A 13,296-nucleotide genomic window follows, 5' to 3' on the forward strand; every position below is an offset into this window, starting at 1 on the left:
AAAATCTAAAAGAAAAAAATTGTGGTATCATATAAATAACCGTACCACTGAAACCATTTTTATTTTATTTTTAAAATATTTTATTTATTCATAAGACAGAGAGAGAGAGAAGAGGGAGGCAGGCAGAGACACAGGCAGAGGGAGGAGGAGGAGGCTCCATGCTGGGAGCCCCATGCAGGACTCAATCCTGGGGCTCCACAATCATGCCCTGGGCGAAGGATGCGCTAAACCGCTGAGCCACCGGGACTGCCCTGAAACCATTTTAAAGTGTACAATTCAGTGGGATTCAGTACATTCACATTGTGCAACCATCACCACCATCCATTTCCAGAACTTCTTTGTCTTCCCAAACTGATTTAGGACTGTCCTGATTCCCCCTCCCCAAAAAACATAAAAAATAATTTGTACCTAAAAATAAATAAATAAATAAATAAATAAATAAATAAATAAATAAATAAAATAGAAGGGGTTGGGGGTGGGTGGGTAGGTAGCCTGAGAATCCTGTTTGGGCCCCATCTTTGGCTTTGTCTTCAGTCCAAACACAAGCCTCTCGTGGCCCAAGGCAGCTCAGAGAAGTCAGGTTGGCTCAGGGACTGTTCCTGCCTTGGGGTAAGGGGGAGAAGATTGCAGTTCATATCTCATCCATTCCTGGGGTGTCCAGGTCCAGGAGGCAGTACAGCTGGAGGTCTGAGCAGGCTGGGCCATTTCCTGGGTGGAGAGTGTCTCCCACAGGGTCAGTACAACACCAGGAAGCTTCACCTTCTTCCTGCTCAGAAAAGCCCACTCCTTGCCTCTGGGCCCCATGCCCAGTACTCCTCTGTTACCTCATGCATCAACTTCGAGGTACCATCAGAGGCCAAGAGGGCAGAGGATGGGAGGCAGTGGCTGAAACCGGATCTGAGTGCCAGGAGTGTCCCCCAATCATTGTGACAACCGCACATACCCCATGTGTTCCTAGCAGTATCCTGGGGATCAGGAGGAAGGAAGCCTGGGTAAACCCATTCCTCTTCCACCTCTGTTCGTCTGGAGAAGGGAATAGTAATCCTTGTGCTAGTGTAGCTGCCATGGCACACACTGGGGCTCAGTAAATGTGCTTCCCTCACTTTGGAAGGGGGTGGTTGGAGGCAGAGCTACCTCTCTTTGCAGAGACGCAAAGCTTCAGTCCTTAAGGCTCAGCTGTGAGGCAGGGGACAACCCCGAGTCTCAGCTGGGACCTCAAGCACATCATTCACTCTTCTAGTCTCTTGTCCCCAACCCAAGCTCTTGGAGGACTCCATCAGCTTGAACTTTGAAGCTTGTGAAATGTGCAGACCTGATGATACACGGTGTGCGGCCACAAGGGGGCAGCAGTGGGCCACCAATGAGCTGGGATGTCTGGGGCCGTGGGAACATGTGGCTTCTGCCCCCAGGAGCATAGCCCTACCAATCCCCCATCATCAGGACACTGTCTAGCAGACTCCATGCCCCACCAGACAATTTGGAAGGATAAACTGGTGGTTATCCAAGAACCTGGGCCCCATCTGCCGGTCACCCTGTCCTGGCTGTGTCCTTGAGGAGGTGACTAACTGCTCCATCATTTATAAAGTGGAAACAGGGACACCAATCATATAGGTCCTGTCCTTCATGGGACTGGTTATGGGATCCAGGGAGGCACCTGGCTGGAGGGAGGAGCGGATTACAGACTGTAGAGCACATTCGATTGGTGAAGTTATGCTGGGGCTCCAAAGGATGCTTGGGTGCGCAGTGATCTCCATCAGTTGCTAGAGCCCCATTGTGCTTCTGTCCCTTTCCATACTACTGGCCTCCCTGGTGAGCCACGCAACTGGCCAACAAGTAGTATGGCCTGCCACTTATTTCCACTTAGGGAGACAGAGGCGGGGACATCACACTTTCTTCCTCACTAGCAGTACATGGCCAGGCCTCTTCTGCGTAGTGAGGAGGCCATGTAGCTTGGTCTGGGGCAGGTCATGGGGGACAAGTCGAACCGTGGCCTCCTTAGATGTCAGCCCTTGTAAGGAGACCTGCAGGCCTGTTCTTGTCTACACTATCCTGGATGTGCTTGATTTTGTCATCTGTGAAATAGACATATTCACTGGGCTTCTTTCCCAGGGTCGTTACAAGGATGGGCTGGGATGAGGGAAGTTGAAACACTGCAAGACTGTGGCCCTTGCTTGCTCCCCTACTTGGTGTGGAGAAGGGAGGAGATTTAGAACCATGAGTGCTTTCTGGTGTCTGACCCATCCCAGGGGTAAACATTGCTGTCCCATTTTACAGAGGAGGTGGTAGGTTTGAATTTTCTAAGTGACAGCTGCAACAAGATCCACTCTCCCACATTTTCTCCTTAAAATACAGTGTTAATTCTTACCCATTGAATTAGGGTGTACCTCTGATCCCGGCAGGAAGTGATACCATATGATTTCTGAGGCTTGACCACAAAAGGTCACCAGCCTGCCACTGGTGATCTGGGACACTCACCATGGGGACCCATGCCCTGCAGAAGCCCAGGACACAGAGAGGGGTCCTAGCCCTCTGAGGTCCCCGCTGCCAGCCAGCATCAACCACCATGCATGGGAGAGCTTGAGTGACAACTACCCGGCTGTGCCCATTGAAAGAGAAATATTATTGGTTTAAGGTAAGCTTGGGGGTGATCTGTCATGCAGCAGTCATTGGTCACTGGATCAGAGGAGCATCTGGGGACTCCATGACATGAGTGAGTGGACACAGGGCTGAGCCGGCATATGGCAGAGCCAGGCTGTGGGTCTGTCTTTCTAACCCCAAACCCTATCTCTGCCCTGACCTTGAACAAACTTCCTCTGGTTTCTGGGGTGGCTCTGATCTGGGGAGCGTCCCCTTGTCCCTCCCCCCACCCCCAGAGGTGCTCAGCGGCAGTGTGCAAGGAGAATCACACCCATACACACATTGTGGTTTATTACACGCGGCAGTTTCCGTCTATACAGAGAAGGGAGGCAAGCAGCTGTACTGGATGGAGGTTGCAGCTGGGATCCCTTGCCAGGGGTGGGGAAGCCTCTCTCCTCAGGGCACCAGTGGCTGGGTCTCAGAACCCCTGCTCAGGCTATAGCCCAGAACCAGCCCCGAGGCCTTCTTGGTCTGCACAGCTCATCCGAAGGGGCAGTTGAGGCAGGCTGACCAGAGTTCTCTTGGGTGGGAGAGCTGAGGCTGGTGCAACCCAAACTCTGAGCTGCAGGCCAGTCTCCTTCGGCTCTCAAAGTCCTGTCATGACCTTCTTTTGGGTGATATGAGACAGGTGGGAAGTGGCAGCCACTCCAGTCTGGGACCCACTGTCCTCCACACTCAGGGATCACGAGGCTTCTTTGCAGCTGGGTCCACAGGCAGTGGTCACAGTGCGTGGCCTCTCCTCCAGGCCAGAGGACACATGTTCTCTTGGCAGGCTGGGCTCCTGAAGCCTACTGGACTTGGTGGGAGCTAGGCCTGCTGGGGGTGCCCCCCAGAGCTCCCAGCACCCGGCTGCAAGTGCTGGGCAGGAATCTGATCCTGCCCTGGGGAACCCAGGGCCCAGAGGGGCACTAAGGCCCAGAGGGGCACTAAGGTCCCAGAGAGGCTGGGACCCTTCTGGATGGAGTGCGCTCCAGGGCTCCAGGGTTCAGGGGGCAGTCTCTCTGCTAATCAGGTGGCTGAAGGCCCAACCCAGCATCTTTGCAGCCTCTCCTGAGCCAGGCACTTTCACCCTCGTCTCCTTTCTGGGATAAGCCAAGTCTCATGGCTGCCCCCTCAACCAAGTACACAGCTCCCCTGGACTGGGCTATCTACTTTCCTGCCAGCTTCACATGCTGATCATTCTGGCACTGGGCCAGGCACACTCTTGAATGTTAGAAGGCCACAGGTGGTGCATCCCGTGAAAAAAAGATCAATATATTACTGTTTTTTGTTTTGTTTTTTTTTTTTTTACAAAAATTAAAAACGTCCACACGCATCTGTACAGGTTGTGGCTGGGTACGGGGGTCACTGGAAGAGAAGAGACAGGCGGAAGGTGAGGAGGGAGGCCCCAGAGGCCTCGCCCTGGTCTGGGCTTCCTGTCCTGCCCATTTCTTCTAGAACAGGTGTGCCCTCAAATCTCTCATCCCCAGCTCATGGCTTCCCCACCCCCCTCAGTGGGGCAGTTGGGACAAAGTCCCAGGGTACGTAGGTGGCTTTGCCCTAGCTGGGCCAGGTGCCGAGTAAGCCCAGAATAACCAACAGGGTGGGCCTTGCATCACCACCTAGGACCACAGCCCCAAGCCCTGGGCCACATGATGGGAGAGTCAAAACTAGGGTCACATCATCATGGGAAACCCGGCTATTCCATCCCTGTGTGGGGAGCTGCAGATACCAGCCCCCACAGCCCCCCTTGCTGGCCCCCTCCTCCCAATCTGTCCTAGAGACTCTCCCCTGTGAGGTACCTTATGCCAGCAGCCAGGCACTGGCAGCCCATCAGGGCCCTGGAAAAGAGAAAGTTTTCAGTGATGGGGATGGGGGACTGATCAGCTCCCTACACTCCAAATAGTCTTGCCCTGGGTGTAGGGAGTCTTGCCCTGTGGGAGGAGGCCCCTGAAGCAGGGCCCAAATGCTCCTTCACCTGGGTAGTTGGGTCATGAGATGAGACACGAGGGCCTGTGTTCACTCTGAGTGCACCCCTGTGGGGCTTTGTTGGGACATTCCAGCAGGGGACAGAACCAGGACACTGTGGGGTATTGGGGCTTGTGCTTGAATGTGCTGGCCAGGAGCAGGGCCTGGCCCTGGCCCCAGCCCTGGCCCCCTGAGGGGTTGCATGGCCTCCCGCCTGGTAGCCATGACAGTGGCTCCGGCCCCTCACACCGGGGGCCTGAGAGCTCTCAGGAGTTTCTTCAAGAGTGTCTGAAGGACAGTCCAGGGAGCAGGATGCCCGTCTGGCCTGGCCTGGTCCCCGTGTCTGGATCTGAGTGGCAGACAGAGCAGGCTGAGGCTCTCAGGGTACAGATCGGGGTGTGGGGGGCTGGGGTTGTCTGGGGCACCAGCGATGCCAGTGCTGGCTCAGCACTCAGACACAAAGGGGTGGGGCAGGTTTCAGGTGGCCCGGGGGCTGGGGGCGGGGGGGGGGGGGGGGGGGCGCGGCCCGGCAGCAGAGCTGGAGAGGGACAGGCTGACCCATCAATCAGTCCAAAGTCCCTGCAGAACCCCAGTTTGGGAAAACACTGCACTCTGGAGGCAGCCATGGGAGCACAGGCCCTGGAACTCTGCACATCCACCAGGGCACTGGCTGGGACCCAAAGGGAAGTGGGGAGGAGGGGCAGGCAGGACAGGAAGGCAGGATAAGGGGTGTGATTCAGAGTAGGGGGCACAAGCACCCAGATGTCCCACCCAGCACAGCACAACACAGCACACAGCAGGCCAGACCTCGTACCACAGGGCAGGGCCCGCTGCCCCTGGCCAGGGCCCTGGAGCCCGGCGCCCCTCGCTTGCCTCCACAGCTAGGATATTCCTGTTTGAAAGATGAAGGCTGAATGACTCGGAGAGAAGTCTTGGCCCAGGGCCGGGGCTGTGAGGCTGGGCCACCGCGTCCCCCTGGCATCCCTGCACCTCGTGTGTTTGCCTACCTCTCTGCTCTTCTGGTTTTTTTCTCATTCACTCCTCAAGACCTCTGGGGGTAGGGATGAACACCCCCACTGCACGGATGAGGAGACTCATGGATGAGGAGAACAGAGGCCAGTGTGACTTACGGTCAGAGACCAGGCCTCTGGGGTTCCTCACCCTGATGCCCCTTTGGAAGGTGGCTGGGAGTGGCTATCTGCTCACTCTTAGCATGGAAACTCCCTGCTTTGTCTTGCCTGTCTTTTCTGAGCTCCACGGGAGAGTCTGACGTGTGAACTCTCTCTGCCCTCGGTAGTGGGTGGTTGGGGACTAAATCGTGGTTACTTCAGGCCCAAGGTCTCATCGCCATCAGAAGCTGATTTGAGAGAGAAAGAAAGGAGGAAGGCATAGGGAACAGGGAAGGACTCTGGGGGACACAGAGGAGGTGCATGGGTGTGTCAGGGCCACCCATACCAGCCAAAGCCTCCTCCTTGGAGCACCTGGGTGGCTCAGTGGCTGAGCATCTGCCTCTGGCTCAGGTCATGATCCCAGGGTCCTGGGATGAAGTCCTCCATCAGACTCCCTGCAAGGGGTCTGCTTCTCCATCTGCCTGTGTCTCTGCCTCTCTTTCTGTGTCTCTCATGAATAAATAAATAAAATCTTTTAAAAAAAAGCCTCCTCCTTGGGGCCTACACCCAGAGAGGTAAGGGTGCCCTGATCCCTGTGAAGGCCAAGGAAGCTGAGAAAAGAAGGGCAGTGACCCTGGCAAACACTCTGCCCTGGGCCCTGCCTCCATCTGTGGAGGGGCTGGGGGGGTCTCCCGGAGCCATGCTGATGAAGGGGAGTCAGGACCAGAGTGAGAGGAGTGACACGATGGCAGTGACAGCCATGGTGGTCTCCCCGAGGACAGAGAAGACGCTGGCCTGACCTTGGCCTGGGGCAGCAAAGACCTGGGTCAGGGCTCCCACTCTGCTCCGACACGTACCACAGGACATGGCTGGTCCAGGCCTGGCGGTCCTGGCTCACCCTTCTGGCCCTTCACGCCTTTCCGGCCCGGGATGCCTCGTTCCCCCTGCACAAGGAGGGAAATGCAGGGGATGGTTGTGGCTGCAGGGCCCAGGACCCCTCTTCCAAGTCTCAAAGAGATGGGCCTCCAGCCAGCAGCCACCCCGTCCTACTATCCCCATCCACCCCAGCCTTCACCTGCCTCGGCTCATATCTTGCCACCACTCCCACCCCCCATTCTTTCCACCTGCCCCCACCTTCTCTCCACGTTCGCTCCGGTCACCTTTCTCTCCACGGGGTCCAGGGAAACCCTGGCAAAAGGAATACAGTGAGGTTTGAGGTGTGCTATCCCTCTCCATGACCCTCCCGACCATCACTGCCTTGCCCTAGGCAGATCAGTGGTACAAACTGGCCCAGCGCCAACTCCTAGGTGACACATGTGCTGGGTGCCTGGCTGATTTAGAGAAAAGCATGCATTCAAGATGCCAGCACTGCTTCCTCCAGAGGAGAACACCATCGGTGTCTCTGGACAGAAGCCCTCAGGCAGAGGGACACCTGGGTGGCTCAGTGGTTGAGCATTTATTTGCCTTTAGCTTAGGGCGTGATCCTGGGGTCCGGGGATTGAGTCCCACATTGGGCTCCCCACGGGGAGCCTGCTTCTCCCTCTGCCTATGTCTCTGCCTCTCCCTCTGTGTCTCTCATGAATAAATAAATAAAATCTTAGGAAAAAAAAAAGAAGGCCTCAGGTAGAGCCCCTGGCAAGGGGCTTTCTCTCCCATCACTGCCAGATGCAGCAGGGCATGGCTAGGGACATGGAAATTCATGGAAGTTTACGCCACCAATTTTGTCAGACTGAGAAATGGTGACCTATTGTCTGCCTCTGGCTGAATCTCTTATACACCTACCCACCCATCCATCCACCTGTCCATTTATCCATCTACCCATGGAGGCAACATTTCCAAGCATCCACTAGGAACTGGGTTGTGGGCTGTATGCTAAGGACAGAGAAACAGATTTGATATGTCTCCTTTCTCCCCCTATTTATTTTCTGTTCCTTATGATGTTTTGACATCTTAAAGAACTTGCTGGCTAGGGAGAGGCTGGCTAGGGGGCGTAGCAGAGGGCTGGTCTGGGAGCACATTTCATGTGTAAACCAACAATCTCCCAATCACCCCCTTTATCTGCTTCCCACACACCATCTGATGCTTCTCCTGCCCCAAGTCATCCCCGGGCCAGGTACCAGGAGAGCGACACCACCCCTCCAGCCTGGAGCCTGCCTGCACTCTTCACACCTTTATACTAGCCAGTCCTCAACTGTTTCCTCTGCCCTGCCTGCCTTTTGCAAGGAAACCCCTATAAACACTGCCCTCCACTCCTTTCTTTCCCCCCGACCGAACATGGTGCTTCCCCATGTGACCCTCCATAGCGAGGTGAGCCCTTCTCTCAGGAAACATAAGTAACGCATTCTTCCTTTACTGGCATTGACCTCTGTGGGTTGTCACTCGGTCACATGCATAAATTAAAACCCCACTGGAACAAATGTGACACTTCCTTTGTGGTCTCATGTGACAGGCAAGAGGGTATAGAAGACAATGGTCAATGCTCAATGACATAGGATGAACCAGATGCCATGGGGAACCAGGGAGACAGGCTATTCTATCCAGGTATGGGGTCAGGGAGGCTTCTGAGCAGATTCCCCATGTTGGCTGGACCAGGTGGAGTGGGTGCGGAGCCAGAGGCTTGCCAGGTAGAGCAGGTAGGCGTGGCTTTGAGATGCCACTCTGAGCTCCAGGCCTCCTAGGAGCAACTGTGGTCTCACTGCTGGTGGCATGGTCTCTTTAGCTCCACGACCTCTTTGGGTCCAGAGCCTGAACTGGATTCAGCATTGGCTTCTTCTCTGGACACTTTTCATGGATGGGCACCATCTTCCCAATCAGAAACTCTGTGTCTACAGTTGCTCTCTAAGGTGGCATTCTCTCCTTAAAGTCTGGCACAGGCACCAGAATCCCTGCAGCCCTGTATCTGGTCACCATTCCCCTTGCAATAGCTGCGAGGTGTGAACAACCCTCCCTTCATATAATCTACCCACTCTGCTCCTGGCTCCAGAAGGGAGCATGTGATCTGAGCTGGCCAATCAGGGCACTGCCTTTCTTATGGCCAAGTGATATTTCAGCACTTGGGGCCAGTGAGAATTGATAAGATATGTCTAAAAGAAGAGAGTGAAGCAAATAGTCTTTCTCCAGGGTTTGGGTCTGGGAAAATGTGGGTTTGGGGCTACTGTCTCCATCCCATCACCACATGTAACTTGAAATGACACCCCCACAGGGAAAGCACAGACAAGAAAGCATGAGAGGCTGGGTTGTGTAGATCTGTGCATTGTCCCTCTGGATTTCTCAGTTAGGGCTTTAAACCAGTTTGAAATGTTTTCTGTTGCTGGCAACCAAAAGACACTTGATCCAATCAACTTTAGGCTAACATTTTTTCTCCTTTCCTTCCCACAATAAGGTCCTAGCTGAAGCTTCATTGTCTCACCATGATATTGCAACACTGCTCTCTTCTTGTTCCTTTAACCTTCCTGTTTTAATGCATCATCCTTCCATCCAGTTACCCATTACCCATCCACTCATCAACCATCCATCCATCATTCATCCATCATCCATCCACCATTATGCATCCATCATCCATCCACCCATTATCCATCCATCCATTCATCCATCCATCATCCATCCAGCATTATCCATCCATCTTCCATCCATTTCCCATTCACCCATCACCCACCCATCTTCCACTCATCCATTACCCATCTACCAATATCCATCCATCTTCCATTCATCACCCATCCACCCATCATCCATCCAGCATTATCCATCCATCATCCATCCACCCATTATCCACCCATCCACCCATTCATCCATCCATCATCCACCCACCCACCCATCATCCATTCAGCATTATCTATCCATCTTCTATCCACCCATCATCCATCCACCATTATCCATCCGTCATCCAACCACCCATTATCCATCCATCAGTTTATCCATCCATTCATCATCCACCCACCCATCATCTATCCACCATTATCCCATCTTCTATCCACCCATCATCCATCCATCTTCTATTCACCCATCTTCCACTCATCCATTAACCATCCACCATTATCCATCCATATTCCATTCATCACCCATCCACCCATCATCTATCCATCTTCTATTCACCCATCATCCACCAACCTATCATCTACCCACCCATTATCCACCTATCATCCTTCCATCTATCTTCCATCCACTCATCTTCCACCCATCCATTATCCATCCATCCACCTATCACTCATCCATGAATCATCCATCCACCCAGCATCCATCTACCCATCTTCCATCCATCTATCACTCATCCATCCATCCACTCATCAAGTACCTACTCTGGGCTATGAACTAGACTTGGCACTGGGGACACAGAGGGATCCAGTTAGTTGGAGTCCCAGCCATGGGGAATGGGGTCACATCCTAGCCAAGCAGATCAGATTACTGTATGGCCAGCACAAGGGCAGAAGGTACATACAGGAGGAGCCTGATCACAGTGAACGATGAGATACTTACATCTAGTCCTGGCTCCCCGGGTCTTCCCTGAGGAAAGATAAAGAGGAGATATGAGAGGCCTGTGGGAGGGGGGTGTGTGTGCGTGCCAGGAACACTACTGCTGAGACGTTCAGCCTTGTGAGTTGTCTACAAGCCTGATTTCTGGCCCTGGGCCAGTGTGTTGCAGGGGTTGAGTCCCCACGGCCAAGTGACACTATAAACATGCAGTCATACTTGGGAGGCATTAAAGGGGGTTGTTACCTTTTCTCCTTTGGTTCCTGGCAGCCCAATAAGGCCCGGTGGGCCAGCTGGCCCCTGGGTGGAAAAGGAATGGGTCAAGAGGCATGACAGTTACAGAAATTAGGCCCTGGAGGGACAAACAAGGCTCATGACACTCACAGGCAGGCCGCTGGGGCCTCTCTCACCCGCCACACCCTTCTCTCCCTTTGCTCCATCCAATCCCTGGAAGGAAAGAGTAGACATCAGTCAGGGGAAAGGAGTCAGAGAGACCAGCAGGACAGGAAAGCTTGGGGCTGTGCTGGGATGTGCAGGGCAGGGGGACAGACTCTAGGCTCTCACGGGCTTGACCCTGGCTTCCTTCCAGTGCAAATGGTAATCAGAATGAGCTGTAAGTGTGGGCATTTTACCTTTTCCGGCATATGAGCTACCTCACAGCCATTTCACATAGGTAAAGAGAGGCAGAGAGACGGCCAGGGACAGGTCCAGCCACACAGCCAAGAAGCAGCAGAGCTAAGGACCAGTAGGGTTTCTTTCTTTCTTTTTTTTTTTTTTTAAAGATTTATTTATTTATTTATGATAGACATAGAGAGAGAGAGAGAGAGGCAGAGACACTGGAGGAGGGAGAAGCAGGCTCTATGCAGGAGCCTGACTCGGGACTCGATCCCAGGTCTCCAGGATCAGGCCCTGGGCTGCAGGCGGCGCTAAACTGCTGCGCCACCGGGGCTGCCCACCACTGTGGCTGCTAAGCCACAGCACTGGACTTCGTCTATGCCAGCAGCTGTCTCTTTTAAACACGATCTGGGGGAGGTCTTGGGGCAAAACAGAGCCAGAAGCTGCACATCTGGTCAGGCCATAGGCTGGGCTCCGCTCAGCTATGGGATTCATGGCCGAGTCCTGCTGGCCTCCGGGTTGGAGAATCAGAGATGTATGCTCCCGCAGGGTGAACAAGAGAGAAACCAGGCGTAGCCAGCAGTGAGGCTAGCTGGCCTCCCCCATGCAGGGCACACAGGCAGGCCATGCTCACGGTTTTAATTTAAGAGCAGAGGACAGGACATTATGTAATACACACCAAACCCAAGACTTCATGTCCAGGCTGTGGGCAGTTGAGAGACAGATGTGCGTATGGGGGCCATGCAGAGAAGTGTGTAAGGAAAGGGGGCATGGTACAAGGAGGTAGAGGCAGCTGACTAGGGCTGGGGCAGAGGGACAAGGTGAAAGAACAGAGTCCCCGTGTGGGGCTAGGGGACACCAGCCTTGAGGGCATCAAGGAGGTTATACTCCAGGGGATTCAGAGTGTTCAGGGCCTGGGGTAACGCAGAGGTGGTCAGGGGCCAAGCGTGGGGCCCATTCGCAAGGCTTTTTGGAACTATGCAGGCTGTGAGTCTGCAGTGAGTAGAGAGGATTCCCCCCACGCCCCAGAACTCACCTTGGGACCCTGGATTCCCTGAAGGCCCTGGAGGAGGACAGAGCAAATCAGAAAGGCCATCAGGTTGGGTCTGGATCTCAGAGCCACATTCCTCTTGCAGTGGTCACCAAGGCTTCTAGGCCACTCTGTGGCCCCTGTGATCCTGATCTCTGCAACCTCCCAAGCCCAGACCCAGGCCCTGCCAGATTGCTAGATATGCCCCCTCCCTGCCGGGAAGTCCTGTCCTTCTCTGGGTCACAGCTCCAAGCCTGGGCTCCCCATCCTCTGTATATCTCGGCTATTTCAAGCCAAATGTTCTTACCGTGGGGCCTGGGGGACCAGGGGGGCCAGGGGGCCCTGGCGCCACTATGATCTGGGCCTAGGAAGCAGTTAGAAGTGGATTAGACACCCCCGCTCCATCATACCTCACTCGCCCACACTTGAACACACTGGACAGTGGATGAGCCGTCCTAGGGGGGCTAGGCCCTGAGCTACTGGGCTGAGTCTTCTTCCCGCCCCCAGAAGGGTGCCCAGGGGCTGGCCTTTGGGGTTCTCAGATGGGCCTCAGCTGGGGGACACAGCCCGAGGCTCCCTCCTTCCACCTCCCTCACTGCCCTGGGTTTGGTCAGGCCACATGGCCTTTCTGTCCCAAGGTTCGGGAACCCAGTCGGCCTGGGCCTGACACTGAGGGGAGACCTTGGTCCTCAGCAGCACCCCCTTACCAGGCTCTCCCGTAGGCTGTCAGATGCCGACTCTCCCTTCTCCCCCTTGGCGCCATTGGTGCCCTGCAGGAGAGGATGGTCTTCAGCCCTTTCTGTCCATCACTAAAAGCACCACCCACGGTGTTGGTAGCTCCCCTTCCTTCCCCATGAGGCCTGCAGCATCAGTCACGAGCTGGCCTCCGCAGCTTGAAGCAGTTTCCCCTAAATTGGTGCCACTCTCTGGGTGCCCAGCAAGTGGGTTTTTGGAGAGTCCATTAAAAGCGATATAAACTGTATCCTGTGAGGCGGGTGTCGGGGGCACCCAGCGGCTCTGGAAGCGAAGACCCGGGTTTAAGACCAACCACCTCTCTAGCTGAAGGAGCCTCATGGATGAACACAGATGTGAAGAGGTGGCACCCGGTAGCCACTTGAACCCACAACTATTTGAGTCCAGCCATGATGATGGTGATGATGGGCGGCTATTTATCACGTGGCCACCACTCTCAGCCCTGTTGTACAGGCTCATGTACAGGATCTCACGAGTGGGAGACAATCACCCTCATTTTAGAGGTGGGGAAACCGAGGCCAAGGGGGGTTAGGATGCTCGTGCAGGGTTCCAGAGCTGGCAGGAGACAGAGCAGGATGCCATCCTGAGTGGTCAGCCCCCTGCCAGCTCCCTTTCACCTGTTCAGTGGCCTTGGGAGGCAGGCAGAAGATAGGTCCTTGTATGGAGAAGGAAGAGAGTTCAGGGACTCCGAGAGTCCAAGAGGCATAGGCTGAGGCAGAGCTTCCTGTCAAAGATCGG

General features: G+C 54.6%; 1 protein-coding gene across 2 annotated transcripts in view; it reads right to left on the minus strand.

Moving 5' to 3' along the window:
- Positions 1 to 2,911: 2,911 nt before the first annotated feature.
- Positions 2,912 to 13,296, minus strand: part of COL23A1 (collagen type XXIII alpha 1 chain) — a 326,570-nt gene continuing 316,185 nt past the window's right edge. The window contains exons 11-22 of one of the 2 annotated variants that reach the window (XM_072728802.1): positions 12,513 to 12,575; positions 12,113 to 12,169; positions 11,812 to 11,838; positions 10,545 to 10,607; positions 10,407 to 10,460; positions 10,167 to 10,193; positions 6,828 to 6,881; positions 6,551 to 6,637; positions 5,399 to 5,476; positions 4,595 to 4,933; positions 4,419 to 4,457; positions 2,912 to 3,984 (exon numbers count right to left, since the gene is read on the minus strand). In XM_072728802.1, coding sequence (XP_072584903.1) covers positions 3,982 to 3,984; positions 4,419 to 4,457; positions 4,595 to 4,933; positions 5,399 to 5,476; positions 6,551 to 6,637; positions 6,828 to 6,881; positions 10,167 to 10,193; positions 10,407 to 10,460; positions 10,545 to 10,607; positions 11,812 to 11,838; positions 12,113 to 12,169; positions 12,513 to 12,575 — 891 coding nt within the window. In that variant the 3' untranslated portion in view covers positions 2,912 to 3,981. The remainder of the gene's footprint in view (positions 3,985 to 4,418; positions 4,458 to 4,594; positions 4,934 to 5,398; positions 5,477 to 6,550; positions 6,638 to 6,827; positions 6,882 to 10,166; positions 10,194 to 10,406; positions 10,461 to 10,544; positions 10,608 to 11,811; positions 11,839 to 12,112; positions 12,170 to 12,512; positions 12,576 to 13,296) is intronic. The other variant, XM_072728803.1, reaches the window with a different exon arrangement.

Source organism: Vulpes vulpes, chromosome 12 (genome assembly GCF_048418805.1).
Source record: "Vulpes vulpes isolate BD-2025 chromosome 12, VulVul3, whole genome shotgun sequence".
NCBI classification, from domain to species: Eukaryota; Metazoa; Chordata; class Mammalia; order Carnivora; family Canidae; genus Vulpes; species Vulpes vulpes.